This window comes from Phyllostomus hastatus, unplaced genomic scaffold (assembly GCF_019186645.2).
Source record: "Phyllostomus hastatus isolate PE091 unplaced genomic scaffold, TTU_PhHast_1.1 phas_contig_150, whole genome shotgun sequence".
In the NCBI taxonomy this organism is placed as follows: Eukaryota; Metazoa; Chordata; class Mammalia; order Chiroptera; family Phyllostomidae; genus Phyllostomus; species Phyllostomus hastatus.
Genome location: NW_025333611.1, coordinates 22,285,854 through 22,308,098, shown reverse-complemented (window position 1 = coordinate 22,308,098; position 22,245 = coordinate 22,285,854). Strand labels below are relative to the sequence as shown.

The 22,245-nt window shown below is 40.6% G+C and overlaps 1 protein-coding gene across 4 annotated transcripts in view; it reads left to right on the top strand.

Annotated features, from left to right (window-relative positions):
* STK32A (serine/threonine kinase 32A) overlaps positions 1-22,245 on the top strand; it is a 98,509-nt gene that overhangs the window by 35,655 nt on the left and 40,609 nt on the right. For all 4 annotated transcript variants that reach the window (XM_045830205.1, XM_045830207.1, XM_045830204.1 and 1 more), the window contains one exon: positions 11,676-11,849. In XM_045830205.1, coding sequence (XP_045686161.1) covers positions 11,676-11,849 — 174 coding nt within the window. The remainder of the gene's footprint in view (positions 1-11,675; positions 11,850-22,245) is intronic.

The window sequence follows — 22,245 nt, the reverse complement described above, 5'->3', positions numbered from 1 at the left end:
GGTTTTATTCCTTAACCAAATCACAAAACCAGAAAGTGATAGCAAATCTGGATTCCAAATCCCACCCTCCAAATTCCCTAAGATCCTTAGTGTTAACTGATATTTTATTTTATTAACTTACATAGGAATCCGTACTTCCAAATCGCTAAAACCAAACTTTTAAAAATTAAATTCAAGTGCAAAGTCAATTTTAAAAAATTAAGAGCTATTTGAAAAAAGCTGATACGTGACAATGCTTTAGTGAAACAAAATCACCACTTATAACTTAATATATTCCAGTTTGAGAAAAACCATTCCGCCTATTCCTGCCTCACTGGTAGCGTTCTATCCACTGGATATCAGGAACAGTGATGGGTGGAAGAACCACATGAGATGAGAGCAGAGGCAGGAGTGATCAAAACCTTCCTGAAGAAGCAATTGGTCTAGTTTGGCTATAAACACTAATCAGGTGAAGGGAAGTGGGTGCATTAGAAATGAAGAGGCAAGAGGGAGGGCATGAAGGATGAAATAAGAATTTCTGTAGTTGGTAGCAATGCTGGGAAATCCTCTCTCTGCCCTGAAATTCTGAGACTGGGGTGGCAGCCTGGTCAGTGAGTAAACTGCCTCTGCCCACAGAGGCCGCAGGCGGACCACAGCTGGGGCCAGATGAACATCTTGCCTTTTGCCTTCATCCACTCTGGAGACGTGGCGAGTCAAAATGTGTGAGTCAGCACATACTTGACCTCTCTCAGCCTAGGTGGTGCTGCCCAGACACTCTCAGAACTGCAAGTGGCCGTTTGTCATCCCATCGACAACCCGAACTCTCCCCACATGGACTGTCTCTCCGCAATCAGCCTGTGAGTCTTAGGAAGCACAGAAAGTGTTAATTTCTAAAATGGACTTTTCTGAACTCCTGGTAAACACTGTGGGTCAGAGTGTGATTTCATTGTTCCTCATTATCATCTGAGCTTGAGTCTTGGCTTTCCCTTTCATATGGGTATCGATATCTTTTATTCCCCTTGGCCTGTTAACTGGCTTTTCTATTCTCCGAGATAACAGTGAGATAACAGTCTCGAGAGATTCTGCAGAAAACAATCACAGCCAAATTTTCCCCTGAGAGGCTTCATAAATGAGAGAGGGGAACGGAGGGAGAAAGAGAGGTAGAAAAACATCGATGAGTGAGAGATACATGGATAGGTTGCCTCTCACACGCCGCCCACTGGGGACCTGGCCCGCAACCCAGGCATGTGCTAACATGTCCAGAGCCGGTACAGATGAGCTGACAGGTCGCAAAATACCCTTCAGCGCTCTGGCCAGAGGAAGGTCAGGGCTGAAGGAAAACCAATGACTACATCAGAACATCAGAAAAAAAATTGGTAATCTGTTATATGTTTTTTCAAAAAAAAGAATCACCCACAAATTTTTTCATCATGTAAATCATGGATTTTTTCATTTTATTTGAGGCTATAGTTTATGGTCCAAATCAGGTGGTATGTGTAATACTTTCTCTGAGGCTTTCATGACCCCCTACAATCAAAATTAGGTCTTTCCAAAAGTAAAAAAAAAATTAAAAATGAGCAAAACTGAAAAAAAATAGGTTCTTCTATGAGTCTGTATCATGGACTCTTGCACCTCTGTCTTACAGTCCTTAGCATGTGTTATAACTGCATATTTGCTTACGTAAATATGTGTTTTATCAATTACAGATGATTAGTTTCAGGAAGAGGGGAACCACACTCTTGGGTTTATTCCTTTACTCCAGCACCATGTACAAGTAAACAAATATGCGATAAATATTTGTCAAATGGTCATTGAATAAACAAGTGCTCATTGTGGACCACCCACAAGGGTGGGCGTTGCTGATGGATACAGAGATGAGCAAAACACAAATTCCTCACACTGTTCATCAAATGAGGAATTCAGGCAAAAATATTAATGGTCACGATGCAATATAACATAATGTAGCCATCTATACAGCTAGGTTTCTGGGGTGTTTTGTAACAGAGACATGGCTGGTGCTGTGGAAGTACAGAGAGAGAAGCGCAGAGGGGTCACATGTAATTTGTGTTTGACAAGGATAGGCCAGGAAAGCCCTGGCCTGGTAGGTCAGTTGGTTAGAGTGTCATCCTGATACACGAAGGTCTCGGGCTTGATCCCCAGTCAGGGCACATACAAGAATCAACCATGACTGAAGAAATAAGTGGAACAACAAATTGACGTTTCTCTCTCATTTGCTCTCCTTTCATGTCTCTTTAAAAAATTAGTAAATTAAAAGAATAGGTCAGGAATGACTGAAACACAGGAAAGATGAACTCAGACCAATGGTATTAATGTACAAAAAATTTCTTTTGTTTAAAATTAACTCAGAATTTTCTTCTTATACAGAAAGTTTTAATGAACAATTTATTATAACTCTTATGTGGCAATTCCCTCATCCATTCTACTCACTGTCAAAATGATCTACGTAAACTCTAAATTATCAATTTTCATGGATTTTAGGTATATGAGCATTTAACCTGTACATACACTCATGATGTGCAAGAGTGGAGGAAGTCATCTGTGGGTTTTCATGGTGGCATTGAAGGTGTGCTTTTTTCTTGGAGGACTTCATAGGGCTACTTACGAGACTAAGTGCTACGTAAGTTTCAAATGTTCTTGCTCTACTACTGGGTTTTTCTGAAGTTAAAACCTTCTGGAAATGGGGCAACAAACTCCAGAGAGAGGATGTGGGGAAACAGGAGCTCTTGTATATTGCTGTTGAGAATCCAAAGTGATACACCTTCTATGGAGATTAATTTGGCAATACTGAGCAAGAATTGGATGTGGTTTTACCTCTTGTTTTAACAACTCTTTATCCTAGTGAATGCACTTCTAGGAATCTACACTAAGTTTTCCTGGTCAGAATACAAAAAGACATTTGCTTCAAGATTGTCACTATTATACCATCAGTAACAAACAGCAAAAGACTAGAAACAACCTGAACATCTCTCAGTGGAAAACAGGTTGAGCGTCATTATGAACTTAGCATGTGTTCCTCTTAGCTTACCTTTACCTATGACAAATATCTTTATTTATTTCTATCTGTTCACGGAAAAATCCTAGTAAGAATAAGAACCAGGTTGCAGCAAACACGCCAGCCTCCCAGGTAGTCTAGTAGAGGATGTATACAAGATAGGCAGGGTTGTCTTTTCATATCAGAAAGTCAGAGTTATCAAAACCTCCTACGGTCATTTCAAAGTAACATATGATCCCACTTAACTATGTTTCTATTGGCCAAAGAACAGACATGAACTGAATGTCAATAAGGGTAATAATATCAAACCCATGATTTTATTATTTGAAAAAAACTTGCTGAATTTTTGGGAGGACTCTAGGAAACCAACACATCATTTTGAAAGTGGCAAATAAAGACTTCAAATTGTTTTACCTTTCCTAATAGGAACTGTACCTGAGAGTAACCAAATGATTGATCAAGGCCAATTTTTCTTTTTTAATTTTTAAATTATTCATTTATTTTTAGAGAGAAGAGAAGGAAAGGAGAAAGAGAGGGAGAGAAACATCAATGTGTGGTTGCCTCTCACACATCCCTCACTGGGGACCTGGTCTGCAACCCAGGCATGTGCCCTGACTGGGAATTGAACCAGCGATCCTTTGGTTCATAGCCCAGCACTCAGTCCACTGAGCTATACCAGCCAGGCCCAACTTTTCTTTTTTTCCTTTCTTTTTTTTTTAAAGATTTTATTTATTTATTTATTTTATTTATTTTTTTAGAGAGGGAAGGGAGGGGGAGAGAGAGAGAGAGAGAGAGAGAGAGAGAGAGAGAGACATCAATGTGCGGTTGCTGGGGGTTATGGCCTGCAACCCAGGAATGTACCCTGGCTAGGAATTGAACGTGGGACATTTTGGTTCCCAGCCCGCGCTCAATCCACTGAGCTACACCAGCCAGGGCTCCAACTTTTCTTTATAAAAGTCTTCCAGCTAAAATACAAAGGAGAAATGATAGAACTGAAATATCACAACCCTTAAGGAATTTTTGCATCTAGGCATTCAAATGGTTATGGCTGATAATACCATGAAAAGATACCCTTATTAATTCTATGCCTCCTGATGAAAGAATGCACACTATGTATACATCTATGAAGTAGTTATTCTACCAAAAAATCAAACCTGCATCTGAACAAGTCTCAAGATCTAATTTTCACGAAATATGGAGTTGTGGAACCCACAGAAAGACATGGCATGAATGCAATCAGTGAAATTCAGATTGTAGAAATGGTACAGAAAAAAATGATTTGGTTTCTTCAACAAAAAATTACTAGGAATGAAAGAAGAGTTGGTCAGGTAAGCTATAGAATTTTTTTAAAAAAGATTTTAGAGGCACATAAACTAAAAGTAATATATGAATCTTATTTGAATTCATTTAGATGACCCAAATATCCTATAAATTTTTTAAAGGAAGATTTAAAGAACAATCATGGAAATGTGAACATTGTGTATTTGATGAAAAGTACTAGATAATGTATATAGATTAGAAGCTAATTTATCTGTGTTAATTCCTTTTCTGATGAGACAACATGTATTATTCTTATTCCTTTATTAAAATACATTTGACACATAACATTGTGCAAATGTAAGGTGTACAGTATGTTAACTTGATACACACACACAGTAAGATGGTTGCCATTGTAGTGATAATGAGCAACTCTATCATGTTACAGAATCATCTTTTCTTTTTAGTGCTTAGAATCCTTACGCCCTAGTCTCTTAGCAAGTTTGATGATTATAGTGCAATATTGTCTATCTTCACTAAACTGTTTACTATTCATGGCAAAGGAGACAACATAGATATATCAGTCAAAAGAAATATTTTATATTTGTAAAGCTTTTAAAATACAAAAATATAAATAAAAGTTACTTATAATTTTACCATTTAGATAACTGGCTACCTTATTTTCAGAAATATTTTATGCATATATTGGCATATGTATGTAATATGTTTATTTTTCTTTTATGCTTGCATGTGTATTCTTTTAAAATACATTCTAACCATCTATATATATACTGCAATGCATATTATAGTATAAACATTGCATCTATATACTGTAATGCATATTACATACTATAATGCATATTATAATATAAACACTGTTTTTCCCTCACTTTTTCTTCATATCTTAAAAATCTTTTCCTATCAGAATATAGACCTGCCTCATTTTTAAACATGCTGTGTAATCTGTAACATGAATTTACCATAGTTTATTTGCATGTCTTCCTACTGATGGACATGAACATCGTATTTGATTTTATATAATGTAACGAGTGTCCTAATAAGTACGTCTTAGTATAGTTTTTCAAGTGTATCCATAGTGAAAGTTCAGGCTCAGTGAAATTACAGGCTCAGAAACCCTGCATTTCTTTCAAGAGGGATTTCCCACTTGTCTTCATCAGAGGTTTCTCCAAATGAACCGCCGTCCAGAGCACAGGAGAGCTCCTGTGTCTGCATGTCCTCGCCCACGGCAGCTCTCGACAAGCCCCGGTGCGAATGCTCCACTCTGGCACTTGAATGAGGAGAAGGCATGACATACTCATTTAGATGTAAAATCCCTCCCTCTACATCCATAGTAGCAAAGAGCTGCTGTCTCAGCTCGGTTTTCTGTGTCATTCAAGCCAGTTACCTTGCTTTTTCCTCAGCTTGTCATGCAGGCTGGGGCATATCAGCTACACACACACACACACACACACACACACACACACACACACAATTGGGTATAGTTTGATAAACTGTTGAAATCAAACTTTTACAAACCTTGGTTTTTAAATGTTGTCATGGTAAATTAGCGGGGGGGAATAATACTAGTTTGGCTTTACTTCTTTACAAATTTCACACCAGGAACACTTTGGAAACTTACTCCAGAGCCACAAAAGGAGACATAGGGTGGGCAGTTGTGCCAAAGGATGGTTTTAAGGAATGTTCACTGTTTGTTCAAGACGCTGTACCCTAACCTCCTCTTTGTCCATTCTTCAGGGGACTCTCCTCGCAAGGGCTAATGCCTTTCCTAAATGGAAAAACCTGCCGTGAGCACCGCTGTTCAGAGTCCGAAAATCACAGATAATTGCTGTATCGCTTTAGCACACAGGTTCTTAAAATTTCTACGAAGGTTCCTGGCTGAAGGTGGAAATGCCCCGGCATTGGCATGAGACTATCCAGGAAGCCTGCAAATTGAATTGTGAGAGTTGACTTGAAGAGCATTTAAATCATTATCCTGGATGGATTTTATAATAGGCCCCGAATGTTTTTTCTCTCATAAACTTGGCTGGGCTTTGTGTACACGGTGTGTTTGTAAACTGCATGGGGTTAGACACAATCCGGCCTCCACAATTTCCTAACTTGTGATTCTAGAGCGAATACGTATTTAACCTCTCTCTACACTAGAGTTGTTTCTCTACTCAATATATCCTCTTTTTTTTAATGAAAATTTTATTGAGGTATTTTTGAACATCATGCAGTTGACCCATTCCCAATTGATCTTTAGTAATTTCCTGAGTGGTGCAGCCATCACTATAGATCAACTTTAGAGCTTTTGCTTCCTTTCACTACAATCCCTCATGCCCCTTTGGAGTTAATTCCTATTCCCACCCTGAGCCCCAGACAACCAGTGTTCTGTATCTACAAATCTGCCTTTTCTGGCAGTTTTATATAAATGGAATTATAGACACGTGATGTCTTTTGTCTGGCTTCTTTCACTTACAGCCCAGTGTTGACAGGGTTCATCAATGTTGCAGTGTGTGTTAGTCGCTTCTTCCTTCCTAGTGCTGAACGGTGCTCCATGAGCAGTAGAATGTTCACTGTTTGTTCAAGACGGTGTAAGACATTTAGAAATTGGGAAGTGAAAGTCTTCCCATTTTCTTCTTCTTTAAAATTATTTTGGCTACTCCAGGTGTTTGGCATTTTCTCATAGATTGTAGGACTTGCTCTAAATTCACATGTGATATTTATCGCAAGCCTGCTGGAAGCCTGTGTATTTTCCGTTTGTGTTTTCCTTCGGCGTGTTTCTAAACCGATTCAGTCTTTGAAATCAATCAGTTTCTTCTTCTCCAATATCCAATAGCTTTGAGAAGCAATAATTAGTATCAGTCATGTGTTCCCCTTGCTTTGCTAGATGGAGATGTATAAACAGACCCTTGCTTCGGCAGAGTTTAAGTTAGGATTTGGCACAATAGTTCTGCAATAGGCAGCAGCTTCCCTTGGGTCATGGGTTTTTTTTTTATGGCAACACATAGGAAGTAAGATATTTTCCACCACAACCCTGTAGATACACTCACAGAGACACACATTGTATTCACAAGAGCAAAGTTTCATAAACAACGTTTAGCCTTACATGTTAATAACATTTATTCTGTTATTCAGTCTATTTTATTTCTTCAATGAACAGCCAAACTGATTTTACAACCCATTATGGGTGATGATTCACAATTTGAAAAACAGTTGAATAATACTCTCAGTCTCTTTCCATATTCAGGTTCAGGTTAATCTCGAGATGGCCTCTGCAAGACAGCTTCAGGCATGCGATTTCTTTTAACTTAATTGGGTAAACATGCTACGTTTTAAAAATAGAAGCTAGGGAATGTTCTGATCACAGATCCACCCAAAACTTGTGTGTATAAATCACCTGGTTGGAACACTGACCCATGAACCAAAAGGTTGGGGGTTTGATTCCCAGTCAGAGTACTTGCTTAAGTTGCAGGTTCAATCCCTGGTGGGGGCACGTATGGGAGTCAACCCACTGATATTTCTCTCTCACATCAATGTTGCTCTCTCTAAAATCAGTACATATATTTTTATAAACATTTTAAAACTTGTGTGTTAACCTTGCTTTTCTCTTTCCCTTTAGTTCATTTATTTTTTTTTCTACAACTATTTGTAGAGTATACACTTCAGACCTTGTACAGGTACTGAGGACTCAAGGATGAGTAAAAGCAGGCATGCATTTTCATATCACGGTGGGAAGGAAGGCAGTTCATCCGAAAGCACACAGATAAATATTTTTAAATTACATTGAATAGGAGTGGTGAAAGCAGACATCATTGTCTTATTCCTGATGTTAGTTGGAAAGCTTTTAGTTCGTACCCATTGAGTATGATGTTGGCTGTAGGTCTCTCATATATGGCCGTTATTATGTTGAGGAATGCTCCCTCTATTCCCACTTTGCTGAGCATTTTTATCATAAATGGGTGCTGTACCTTATCAAATGCTTTTCCTGCATCTGTTAGTATTATCATATGATTTTTCCTTTTGTTTATGTGATGTATTATGTTTATTGATTTGCGAATATTGTACCATCCTTGCATCCCTGGGATGAATCTCACTTGGTCATGGTGTATGATCTTTTTAATGTATTGTTGGATGCGGTTTGCCAATATTTTGTTGAGGATGGTGGGGAGGGAGAGGGAAATGGAGACAACTGTATTTGAACAATAAAAAAAAGGAAAAATGTAAATTACAATAAGTTCTGTGAGCAAGACTATAGCATTATCTGTGAGCCAGGATTTAACATGGATGGTGAGAAATGTCTCTGTGGGAAGTGACCCTTGGGCAGAAACTGAAAGATCGGTAGAAAATAACTAGGTGGTAGACAGCATTGGGTCACACCCCATCATAGGCTTCTAAGGCTAGAGGAAGGCATGAACCAGTAATTGATAAATGAAAAGAAAAGACCTTAAAAGTAAGTCTGGAAAAGTAAATAGGGCCAGACCATAGACCATACAGGGTTTTGCAGACCATGGAAGGAGGTGGAACGGTTTACAAGGCTGAATAACATGAGACTCACATTTAAACGTTTAACTGTGGTGTGTAGAGTGGGTTGGAGAGAGCTAAGGATAGCCTATTGCAGTGGCCTGGGTCAGATGTGGCAGAGGAGGGTGTGGTAGGCGGTGGGCTTTTGTTACTTCCTTTGTCTTACTGAGCACAGTTTGCAATGCCTTTCACATGTATTAGGACCAGAGTTGGTCATTTTGGAGCTGGCAACTAAGAAATAAATAAGCCATGATATAGCATACCAAAAAGAAAAGAAGTTATGGAAACACAACAGTGAGTCTATGTGATGAATAGTAGAGATACAAAAAAAAACCCTCTTTCTTTTTTCTTTAAAAAAAATCGGAGTATGATATGAACTTGCATATTCTAGTTATCACCAAACTGTGTTAGACCCACATATTTTCCCAGGGACAGTTCTGGAAAATAAAATACTTACCTTTCGTCCCTCTGAGAGTTTCAGATCTGAGATAAAGCATTTCAGATCTGATGTGCTGAAGGAGAAAGATGATTTTAATGGTCAAACCATGATTAAATAAATTTATATTCACACTGGGCAAGGGAAGCATGTTGCCCCTTGCCTTGGCTTCTTTTTCCTTTATCTTGCCACAATGGACATCTCTTTTAGTCTGTTCTTTGAGTAAAAATAGCTTAACCGAAGTCCCAATTAAAAAGTTTGTTCATTGAGTTTGATAAAACCATTGTCCCCCTTTGAATTAAATGGCATCATGGGAGAGAATCCTCTGATTTGTCACCTGATTTCTGCCCTCCACCTGCCTCCAGTGGGGAGCTGCAGGCAGCCACCGCTCTCTGAATCCCAACCCTGTCTGCATAGGCTGTCTCCATGGGCATCTAGATATGTTCGTAGTTGGCACTCTTTTATTCCTTCTTTTGGTACCTAGTCCTCATCCACCTCACCATCCCTACCCCATTCACTGGCCATCCTCAACGACTGCTCACACAGCCCAGGAGCAATCTCGGTTTCTATTATATTAGCCAAGTAGACCCTAAGGTACAACAGGTCCCACCCATGATTGCGTATTAATTAGCACCTTGTTGCTTGCTGAAAGAACTGTAAAACACAACCAATACAATGTTTAGTGGTACAGCTTGAAAGATTGTGAACCACACAGCCTAGGCACCTTTCCTGGTGCCTGTTAAACCAAAGGCAGAGATGACCAGCCAGTCATTGCATCGAGGTGAAGAATATCATTGCCTAAAAGGCAATGCCAAAGATGTGTTTCTCGGATTTTTACATAGCACTTCCTGTGTTTCTGTCTAAATTGCGCCCAAGGGCTTACTTTCTGACATCTGTGTGTCTCAGTCTTCTGTGGGAATCACGATTTTATCTATTGAACAAGTAAACATCAAGACAGTTATTCCTTGCTAGAACGTTACCGCCACGGATTAATGCTCCATAGAACCTCTCTTTTTTCATTTGTTTTCAGTGGAGTCCCTTCCTTATCCTTCAGCATGATGATCATTATAAAGAAGAAAAGTACTAAGTACCATCTTCCCACCGCTGATAGTCTACATTTGTTTCCCAAGCAAAGAATCTGTCACTAGGAATTGGTTTGCATCTCTGGACTCTGCTGGCAGGCACTTAATTCCTAGTTCAAGAACAACTTGAAAGTGTGATATGATGTCAAAAGAAACGTGTCAAAACAGTGTAGCTACTGAGAGCTCTATTGTGATGAGCGCTCATGTCTCTGCTTTGAGAGAAACAAAACGAATCAAAGCAGCAGGAATGCATCTTTACAGGAGGTTCTTTGCAAACAGCAGAGGCCAGATCTGCTCCCCCGTGGCTCATTTCTGCTTCCGATCCCTCCTGCCTGACTGTGCTCCTTTGTCTGATCCTACATCCTGCATAAAGCCCTTCGGTGTCTCCAGGACACCTGTAGACTCTGAATGAACTCCTTTCCTGGGACCTGCCCTCTGCCCTCCTTCTCTGGGCTCAAGCTCCCCCCATCATACCTGTTATTCCAGAAAAACCAAGCTGTTTCCTTTCCCCATTCACACTCTGCTATTTCCCATGTCTGTGCTCAATATGTGCGACTTTTCTCTTTCAAATCTGACTTTTGGACCTGGAGAACACTTCAGCTCAACCGTCTATTGGGTACTTGACCTTGAGCAAGTTACTTAACCTTCAGCAAGCCTTGATTTCTGCATTTGTAAAATGGGAGCACGAGAGCAACCTTGTGGGACCGAAGGGGTAACAATGTTGAGTGCTTCAGCGACATTAGCTTTATTTTTTCGTTATGATTATTGTCACAGTCCTTCAGGATTTAGCTCAGGTTTTACCTCTGCTGAGAAGCTTTCCCTTACCTCCCCATCCCAGACTGGGTGAATTGCTTCCTTGTACTGTGTACTTTCTTCTTTATTGCCCCCTTTATATCGTTTTCTCATCATTAGTGTGCGTACATGATTTCTCATAATGTTGCTGGGCAATGAAGTTGTTAGCCTGGAAAATAGGCATGAGAATGCTTTAAGGAGCCCTCATAATCCACATTTTATGGACCTCCTGCAACAGTGTGGTTAGGATATGTTGTTAATGACAAGCGAATAAGTGGGTTTTCTTTATTGCCTTGGCTTAATAGCTTGTTGGCTAACTGTTAATGAGTACATACTATATGCCAGGTATGACTTAGATGTTATACTTTATTCTTTACTATGATCAAATGTGCTAGATATTCTTATTAGTCTGATCTTATGCATGTGGAAACTAAGGGCCTAGGGTAATAGAGTGAGTGATGGGCCACTACTCCCAAAGCCTGACCTCTTAGCTCGACAGCACTGTGCTCTGATCTGTAGGGGGTCGTTGGCCCCTGGGGCTCTTCAGCAGGCAGCTGTATTGTATACATTTTCATTTCTAATTCTATTCCAGGTACTCCTTCCAAGATGAGGAAGACATGTTCATGGTAGTGGACCTCCTGCTGGGCGGGGACCTACGTTATCACCTGCAGCAAAATGTCCGCTTCCAGGAAGACACCGTGAAGCTGTTCATCTGTGAGCTGGCCATGGCCCTGGACTACCTGCAGAGCCAGCGCATCATCCACAGGTCAGTCAAGTCAAGGGGACAGACGGCCTTGGGCCGAGTGCACAGGAGAGAATGCACAAAGTACTTGAACATGACATTGAACCCTCTCCTAATTCTTACAACAGCCCCTTGAGGTAGGTTTTGGTCCTTATTAAACAGATTAAAAAAACAAAACAGCTAAGCACATTGTGTCCAAGACCAGAATCAATGAGTATTGGTGCTGTCTTATAACTAAGCTTAGACAAAGAGGAGAGAGGTGACATACAGGAACTTAGCAAATATTAAATGCATGAATTGAAATACAAATGAAGGAAATTCAAGGGAAGGAAGAAAATTCTCTGGGAAGAAAATTAGAGCCCTAACATATGCCTGTCCTCCAGGCTATGTTGAGTCCCTACTGTGTGTCTTGCAAAGACATCAGCAGGGGGGACATGTCTCATTCACTGCGGACATTTGTGTTGAATAAAGACAAACAAATACAGTTGAGCCTTGAACAGTGGAGGGGGTTAAGGGTGCTGACTCCCTTTAAATTGAAAATTTGCATATAACTTTGACTCCCCCCCAAACTTAACAGTCACCCTTCAGTGTCCCCAGTTTCTGGCATGAGGGAGCGAGGACTGTCTCTAGCCCACCGCCCCCCCCACCCACCCACTGTGGATACCGAAATTCACAGATGCTCAGGTCCCTTAAATACAATGGGGCAGCACAATGCATACAGTCTGCTCTCTGTATCCGAGAATTCCTGACCATGGACAGAAAATACTGTATTTGTTCCATGGTTGGTTGAATCCACAGGTGCCAGACTGTGGGTATAAGAATGGCAGACTGAGTATTTGCTGGAAAAAATCCACATGGAAGTGGACCTGTGCAGTTCAATGCTGTTTAAGAGGCAACTGTAACAAAGCAGCCATAAACCCAAAGAGGGGGGAAAAGATAGTAATACTTTACACTTGTAAAGCAATTGGCAATTTTAATGATGTATATCTCACTTGATCTCACGTGATGTGTTTAGAACACATACAGTTAGACCAGTACTAAATGCAAGAAAACCACAATTGGGGGACCTTAAGTTCTCATCCAGGTTACTGATAGGAAGTTTGAACCTAATCACCATCAAAGCAGTGACTGTTTCCTGATGACATGCCAGGCACTGCTAAGTGCTTTCATATGTCCTCATATTAAATTTTCAAAATCAAAGGAGGATTCCGCACGTCATGACAGCATCCCCACTATGCAGAGGAGGACACTGTGGCTCAAAGCTTTGCCAAGGACAAACCTCTGGCAAGTGGCACTGCCGGGATTTAAACTCAGCTATTTCTGGTCCTAGAGTCAGAGCTCTGTCTGCAGCCCCACTTGCATTAATGACACACATGAAATGTATGCGTTAATTAATTATACATCATTAAGTGAAAAATCACCATGTGTGACTGCCACGGTCATCTCTAATCCTTGAAGAATTTGTTCAGATTAAAGTATCAATACAATTATGTCTCATTTAGTAAAAATTTGGCTAGGTAAAAATTTTGCCCAACAGGAGTTAACATTTATGTGGAATTTACCTGCATGGATGCAGAGTCTGTGGATGAAGAGGTAACATAATCACTGATAGGTTTTCTGCACAGGCACCATGGGTCAATTTTTTTTTTGGCCTTGGCTCTGTACACTTACATAGTTATTATTTAATTTCCTGTTTTTAGAAGAGCCTATTTGTATTGGAAATGTACTCTTCAGAAAAACAGATAAAGGGAAAGCAGACCAGTGAATCACGGTGTAGGCTCTCAGAAGTAAATTTACTCACCTGTTGTTTTGTCAATAACTGGAGTCCTGTTCACCAGCCATCTTTCTCTCAGCCCCACTCCCATGCTGGTGCCTGGTCTCCCCCAGTGCATTCCGAGACCATTTCATGTTTCCGTCCTGCGGAGTCCCACCCAGAGCCTCTATGCTCACGCATCCTACCCCAGACCACCACCCACAGTCTGTTCTGGTTGCTGACATTACAGATCTCAGAAAGGGGACAGGAACTATGAGAAACCAAGCCTTTAACCTCCTCCTTTCTCTGTTTGAATCTGGGTCCTGTGTCTTCTTTCTCTGGGGTTCATTTTCCCTGTCCTCACAAGTCAAGATGCCCTGAGCGTTTCTGCTGTATGATCAGAACTGTGTCCCTAAAGGAATTCCAGAGGAAGAAAACCCAAGCCAAAACAATACCGAAAAATGGATGTGATGGGTATTCTTAAGGAGCTTACTAATCCCAAATATCATTGTTCTTATCTTCTCTTCCTCTTTGTTTCTCCCATCATCATTTTGCCACTTTAATAAGAAACTAAGGATTAACTTTCTGTTCCTTGCCCTTCACATACCCAGTTATTACTTTGTGCCTGTGCTCAGAAAGGCCTCTTTATAAACTGAAATGTCTCCTTACCGGGGCAGATGAGTGGAAGGCAAACGCAATGACATTTTGAACACTGTGTTAAATGAGTGGCATCCTTCTGGGGTCACAAAACAGTTCAGGTGAATTTCTCGTGCCTGCAAGGCTGCCCTCCCTCCTCAGGGGCAGAGCAATCAGAGCGTCTTGTACCTCTCCTGAGGAGCTGTGACGTCTGTGGTGTGTAATTAAGTAATGTCCGTTTGCTCTACCAAGCTGTGAACTCCACGAGTTAGGGCCACGTGTGTTTTGCTTTTCATTGTATAATCAACATGCAGCAAGAATTATGAGGGAATTGACTCTGCCTGAACCACACAGATGACCAAAGTTACAAATCACAAAGACAAAATGAAAATACAGGACATGAAAACCAAACATTTTTAGACCTACCTTGGTCTTCACATTGGGTAATCGTATCATCCATCATCCAAACCAGAGTACTCCTGGGGATGAAAGGAGTTGTTATTAATTATCCTGGGACAACAGGCAAACCTCAAAAATATTCTGGGAAAATCTGGACACATGTCAATACCATTAAGGCTTCCCAAGCCAGTAGTGACCAAATAGGTATTTTAATTGTGAGAGAGCTCTATCAGCCATAACTTTCTGCCCTCGGTGTAATGGGTACCAGTGTGAAGTGCTATCAGTTTGAAATGGTATCAAATAGCTTAAAAAAAAAACATGTACATGGTAACGTTAGCAGTGCCTCTTGTCTGTGACATTTAAAGGGTGATGATGGCGGCACTCTGAGGGTGGGGCGGTTAAAAGCATGAAGAACAACAGCGAGGAGAGAGAGGCTTCTGAGGATGTAATTCTCTTTCTAAAATCATTTTCTTCAAAAGAATCAACCAGGGAGCTCAGGGTGGGGTTAGGGGTTGTGGAGTGGAGGAATCAAGCAAAAAGAACCCAGGGGCACAGACAACAGTGTGGTGATTGCTAGAGAAGTGGGTTTGGAGGGGGAGGTGGGAGAGAGTGTAAGGGGGATAAATGGTAATGGAAATAAAAAAAATAATAAAAATAAACTATTAAAATAGAATATAAATTTATTTTTTAAAAATAATAAGATAAAATCAATAAGGATGTTCTTGGATGAGGAGGGGAAAAAATAAGAATCAACCAGTTCATGCTGGATTCGATTACCTCTAAAATAACAAAACAAAACTTCTCTCAGCCACTTGAAAGACTGGATCGTAAGACACCTCCTGAGTTCCAAGACACTAAAGTGTAAGTGAAAAGTAAAGAATCTATGACATACAGTAGATTCCACAGACAGGGAAAGACCATCTATGGAAACCTGCAGCTGCCCAGCATGTGGCTTCCTAAATTTAGATTGGAAACATTTTGTCTCTGGACGTGGTAGAAGATTCGGAACTATCCATAGCAGTCAGCAAATATGTGCAGCAGAAGGCTGGTGTTTTCTGGGAGCTTCTTGGGCACCAGGCACTCCACTAAGCAATTGTGAATTCCTTCACTCAATCTGCCCACAACCCAGGAGGTTGATGGTGTTATTGTCCCTATTTTATAGTTGATGAAACTCTGGCTCAGGAAGTAACTTAGCTAACAAGTCCATGAAGCATCACTTGATGGGCGTGGAGAGGCCCCAGCCACTGCCCGCACTGGAGATGCTGAACACAGAATCAAGGATGTGGTTTGTAAGGCAGGACCACTGGCCTCAGGCTCCCATGGTCTGGCTGTACCATGAAGGTGTTACACATGGAACCAACAGATGACAGAATGGTCTCCAGCTAGAAGCTAAGTTGTGCAACAAAAGACCAAAATACTTTAGAGAAGAAAATGGTTTGTGGTAACAAAACAAAGTTTCTTGAAAGCTCAGAGGGTTTAAAAAGGATTTTAATAGTCAAAGCAGGAAGAAACATCTAGTCTTGTAAGGGCAGCTAAATGAGTGAAAGTACTTATTGGTTTCTCTATGGTAACCTTGGGTGGGCTATTTTAATGTTCTGTCCACATTGACTTTCCTGCCAGCAGTGTCTAACCATTTTTAAAGCACTGTAGGTCCTGTTTCTGCCATAGATTCCAAGTGAGACATGAATGGGATTTTAGTTTGTTAGTGGAGCTTTTAAAACTCCACGGACTTGAAATTTTTACTTACTTACTTTCCCAAGTATGGAGAATATTTAGCTAATTTCCCTCAATTTTAGAATTTTTCCTTTCTATGCTTGTGAAAGACACAGCATGGCATAATAAACATTAATTTGCAATTTACAATTAGACAGTTTTTAGTCAAAATGTCAAACATTTGTCTATGAGGACAGCTTTCAAAAATCAGCTTTAGTTTCTACATTTTGGCCAGTTTCTAATTCAATATTATTTTACCTACATTAAATCAGTGAATGAAGAGTTTAAAATATGGACAAAGTGATTATTTGCTTTTGTTAAAAAATTAAGGAAAATAAAACTCATGACAGTCCTTCCTATGGGATAATACTGTTTGATTTGTTGGTTGCCACAGCTCTCCAGTGAATGATGGGATGGAAAGTAATTATTACAGTCCAAAGATCCATTTGTATTCACTCCCTTGTTCAGTGTCCAAGAAGACCCAATTATGAATTTAAGCCAATGAGAGGAATGGTACGGAACAGTTAAATAGTAAGTCATCTTAGATCAAAAGACCAGTTGAATAAATGTGTGGTTGTTCCCCCCTCTTTCCAAAAATTACCACCACTCTCATGGAGTTATAACTCACTGCTTTCTAAATTCCCATAGGAATGGGATAAAAATCTAATTGGGAAATGTGTATAAATAATTACAGCATAGCAGAGAGAGACTTGCCACAATTTTGCTTCTAGTTGATTACAGATATTTTGAAGTGGGAATAAGAAAATTTATGATTGTCAAAAACCAGACAGCTGGAACTTTTATTTGCCACCTTTGTCGGCTGTGCTATAATCATAGAAACCAGTAAACAACCCCCAGGTTCCTCTCAGAGCTTCTGAAAGAGACACGTAGGAATCAGTCTTTGCACGTCCCCTCTGGATCTGCAGTAGCTACTTATGTTCCTGTCATTTTTCTAGAGATCATCATCTTGATAGTGAAAGAAAAAACTCAGGAATAATGCTTCTATCATAAACACCCATTCAAAAACTGATTCTTGAGCTCCTTTGCCAAACAACGTTCTCAGCGCTGACCCGCGGTGGTGAAAGGACAGACAACGCCCCTGTCACCTGGACTGATGATATTAGTGTGGAAGGGAGTGGAGAAAACACCTCACCACTGACCTCAGAAAGGCACAGCATAGCATTTGGCTGTGCACTATAAAGAAAACATGCAGCTGCGTGTATGCTGTGGGCTGCACACACACACGTCTCTCACACTCAGTTGCATCTTCACGAGGGTCGTGGTCATACTTCTTTCTATCTGCAGCCCCTCGATGACAATTTTTTTAAATAAAAAGCTGTCTCTCCTTCCTAAACATAAGCCCTTATGGGTGAAGACGACCCCTCACTCACGTTCTAATCCCCAGCACATACTGTAATCCAGAGCAGTTGCTGAATGAATCCGTGACTGAATGAATGAATGAAGGCCTTATATACAAGTAATCCTTGGATGAACGTAGATGGTAAAGGTTGTAGCGGAAAATGTTGTTTCTGAAATTTTCCATGCATTCCCAATGTTCCTATGGCACATCAATGGTATATGGGACTTTTCTCCGTGCTATGCTAGGATTTTATGCTGTGTAACAAGTGAATGTAATTGTAATGATATAATACACATTGATTATGTCATAGTTTCTTTGCTTCAGGAGTCTGGGCACATCTTAGCTGGGTTATTTGCAAGGCTGCAATCAAGATGTTGGCCAGAACTGGGTTCTCTTCTGGAGGCTGGGCTGGACAAGAGTTCAATTCCATGTTCATTCAGGATGCTGGCAGAATTCATTTCCCTGTGGCTATAGAATTCAATTTTTTTTTCAAATTCAGTGAGGAGAGCAAAACTCCAAGCCAGTCAGCTAGCAAGACAGAGTACATGTCATTGAATAACATCATGTAATATACCGCCATCATGCAAGTGACCTCTTACCAACCTTTGCCATATAATGTGGGTTAGAAGCCATGCAACCAGTCCACACTCAGGGGCTGGAGATTATACAAGACATGAACACCAGGGGGTAGGGGTCATGGGGTCACCAGGAAGTCTGTCTGCCATACTTTCTCTAAAGAAGTACACCAGACTGGGACACCAGTTTTCTCTGTGACCTTAAACATAGCTTTGAACTTGCCTGTTAAGAAAAAGGTCAAATAATCAAGAATTTTTTTTTATACCTAAGAGACAAGAGTGACATTGTTATTGGTGGAAAATGAGTTCTTCTGGTATTGCAAGGAAAAGGGTTTTCTGAGACCTATGTGGATGGGTCCATGGTGAGCTTTACTGATGATATAAAATGGAGGGGGTTCCCCTCCTGACTTCCTAATGTCCCATCTCTGTTCGCCCTGCCATGGAACAGGTCCAGCCTTGTCCTCAGCAGGGCCAAGACAAAGGGCAGTTCCCAGAGTTTCTGCTCCACATTACAGGAGAGTCTAGTGCAGCATCTGGCTAGCCTAGCACGTGTTTCCAGCTGCAGTCTACTGCTGTGCTGCGGTATCAGGCTCCCTCCTGGAACCTGCATGTGGAGTCCTCACAGCAAGGGAGAGAATAGGTGCATGCTTTGTGCAAGTGTGGGTCATTGATGGGGGTGGGCTGGGGAGAGAGAGAGACAGACAGACAGACAGACAACACGCTTCTTTGTTCCCCTGGGATTATATTAGCTCGGGCTTGGGCTCGAGCAGGTGCTTTTTCAAAAGAACCAACTTCCCAGACTTTCACAGGCTTTGGATAGGTTTACACCCCCTAGTTAGACTGATAGGCCTCTATGGTCCAGCACCCCCCGTTATGCGCCCAAAAATCTGGTGCCAGAAGCGGGAAGGAGTAGTGTCAATCTCTTGGTGGAGCACAATTCTGTGGTCCCCTGGACTGTGAAAAGCTGTAGCTTCCTGGGGAAGCAAACAGGCTTAAGCTCCCCAGTTTATTAAGCTTAGTATCTAAGTCTCTCTGCTCTACCTTTCTAGCCAAATACTGGTGGTAACAATCTCTTCTCAGTCCTGGTAAGATGTTCTTCAAAGTGTGATCTCATTTTTTCTCTGCTCTCTACCCCGTATCCACTTTCACCCAAAAGACTGTATGACGGAAATTAACAGAGCATGTGACAGTGAGGTGTGATAAAAAGCTTTTAGCACATTGACTAATCAACGTCTTATTGGCAATTCAGTTGTGAACCAAATTTTTTTGTTTGAACCAAGGTCTTTGTTACAGGCAAAGATCTTCGAGGCTGAATTTCACCTTTTTGTCTGACTCATCCACACTGTATCTTGGAAGTCACATTTTATCTTCCTGAGATGATAATTCAGAGGGAAAAAAATAAGATCTTTCTGCAACTAATCGTTTTTGTCAATGACCATTAAATGACAGATGAGCTCCTGAAAGAGGAAGTTGCCAACACAGGGACACCACAGCTTTTGAAGCACAGGGGAATGAGTCATTTGGAGAGACGTTTTGCTAATTCCTGAAGGCGTTTATCCTTTCTGCTCACCAACATTTGAACAATTTCATTTATACCACAAAGTACATAATATCATTTTCTTAATGACGTAAGGAGAGCTGTAATTGATTCATTAAGCACATACCAGGAACTCAGCACTGAGCTAGTAAGCATTTTGCACATACTGCCTGTTTTGATAGTCAACACAATGGGATTATGTAACTGGCCCTATACCATACAGTTAGTATACTATGGCCAGATTCAAAAGTAGGATTATCTGATTCAAAGACCCCACCCTTCATATTAGGCTCCTTTAGTTTTCCCCTTATGAAATAATAGGCATCCTCAAGGTCAGATAAGGTCTCTAGTGATATTTACCCAATAGCAACAGATATTAGTTTAGATACATATTTTCAGCTGGTTAGTGTTGTGGGTGATATTGTGTTCCCCCCAATAAAAGATGTGTTGTAGTCCTAATCCCTAGTATCTCAGAATGTGGCCTTGTTAGGAAATAGGATCTTCATAGAGGTTATCAAGTAAAAATTAGTTAATTAGGGTGAGCCCTAGTCCAATGTAACTGGTATTCTTATCAAAGCAGGGAATTCAGACACAGAGATAGACATCCTCAGGGTGGAGGTGATATGCAGAGACACAAGAAAAACTCTATGTGAAGATGGAGGGTTGAGAGGAAAGCCATAGATTGCCAGAAAACTAACAGAAGCTAGGAAGAAGCAAGGAAGGGTCCCCTGCTGTAGGTTCCAGGGGCAGGGGGTGGGGGGGGTGGGGGGAAGGGAGGTGCAGCAGAGTCCTGCTGACACCCTGATTTTGAACTTCTGGCCTCCAGAACCATGAGACAATATATTTCTTGTTCAGTTTTAAAGCCACTTAGTTTGTGGTACCTTGTTATAGCAGCTGTAGCAAACTAATACAGTATGTTTTAATAGTTTTCTTAATGGCTACGATTTCGATCTTTGCTTCTTTAGAGAGTGCTACTCAGATCAGCTCTGTCTTCAAATATATTATGGGATGGGAGACCAGGTAACAAAACCTCTTAGAATTGTTTGTAAAATCATGGTAGTCCAGTTCATTAGCTTTAGTATATGGTAACCTATTTTATGTTGTCCAGAGATTGCCTTTGCTTAATTTTGTATTTCAGATTTGGTGAGGTATTTCAGCTATTTGTTGCTTTTTTAAAAAGAAAATTTCTTTGGTCCCCGGTGTTTTATTTTGCTTTTAAATATCTAGAAGGGAATTTAAACCTTTTCCAAATGATCAAAGCTGTAAATCCAGTAGGAGAAAATTAAAAGTCCAAAATAGTTCTAGATTATCTGATTACTCATATTATGCACATGTCACTTGGTGCCAGCTTTCTTCCTTGCAGTATATTGACAACGTTCTCTGTTTATTGCAGTGGGGCAGTGGATGTTGGTTTTAGGCCATCTCTTCTATGGAGTGTTTAAGAAAACACCCCTTCTCTTTGGCTTGATAAATCTTCTCCTCAGTAGCTCCCAAGCCCTTGCACGTGTTCCCTGTTCCTAACTCCCTCAGCAGAAGGGCAACTGAGCCTCAAAAACAAAACGGCTCTGTGGTAATGAGGGTATTAGGTTGATATGTTCCATTCAGCACCTGCTCCCAAGCTACCGAATAATGAATGAGCATGAATTACACATTGTGAACACAGGAGACTCTGCCTTCTCTGTATTATGCATCAGGCCATTTGGAACTGTGCTTTTCACACGAGGCCATCCATTTGTAAAAACCCAGATGAAAACAGCAAAGAACTGCTCGTTTCTAGGTTAACATTTAACTAGCCTGTGCTGAGCTTTTGACAATTTCTATAAGGTTAAGGGTTTCATTAATATGCAACCTGTGACTTGGTTCAAATTAAACTTCACGTTTCCTAGCACACATCTTAGTACAAAGTTCAAATGTCATCCTTTCAGATTTAGTCATTTAACACATATTTTTTTCAATTACAGTTGACATTCAATATTATATTAGTTTTAAGTGTACAGTATAGTGGTTAGACTTTTGAATGCTTTACAAAGTATTCTCCCCAATAAGTCTGTTACCCAGCTGGCACGTTATATAGTTATTACAATAGTATTGGCTACATTTCCTATGCTGTACTTTACATCCCCTTGACTATTTTGTACCCACCAGTTTGCACATCTTGATCCCTTCCCCTTTTGCACCCATCCCTCCAATCCTCCTACCATCCATCTGGAGCAATGAAAATGTTCTCATAAGTTTGTTTCTGTTTTGTTTATTCTTTAAATGTCCATATGTAAGTGAAAACACATGGTGTTTGTCTTTCTTTGTCTGATTTCTTTCAGACATAATACCCTCTAGTCCATCCATGCTGTCACAAATGGTGAGGTTTCCTCCTTTTTTATGGCCGAGTCATAGTCCACTGTATGTATACACCACATCTCCTGCATCCAGCTGTCTATTGATGGGCACAC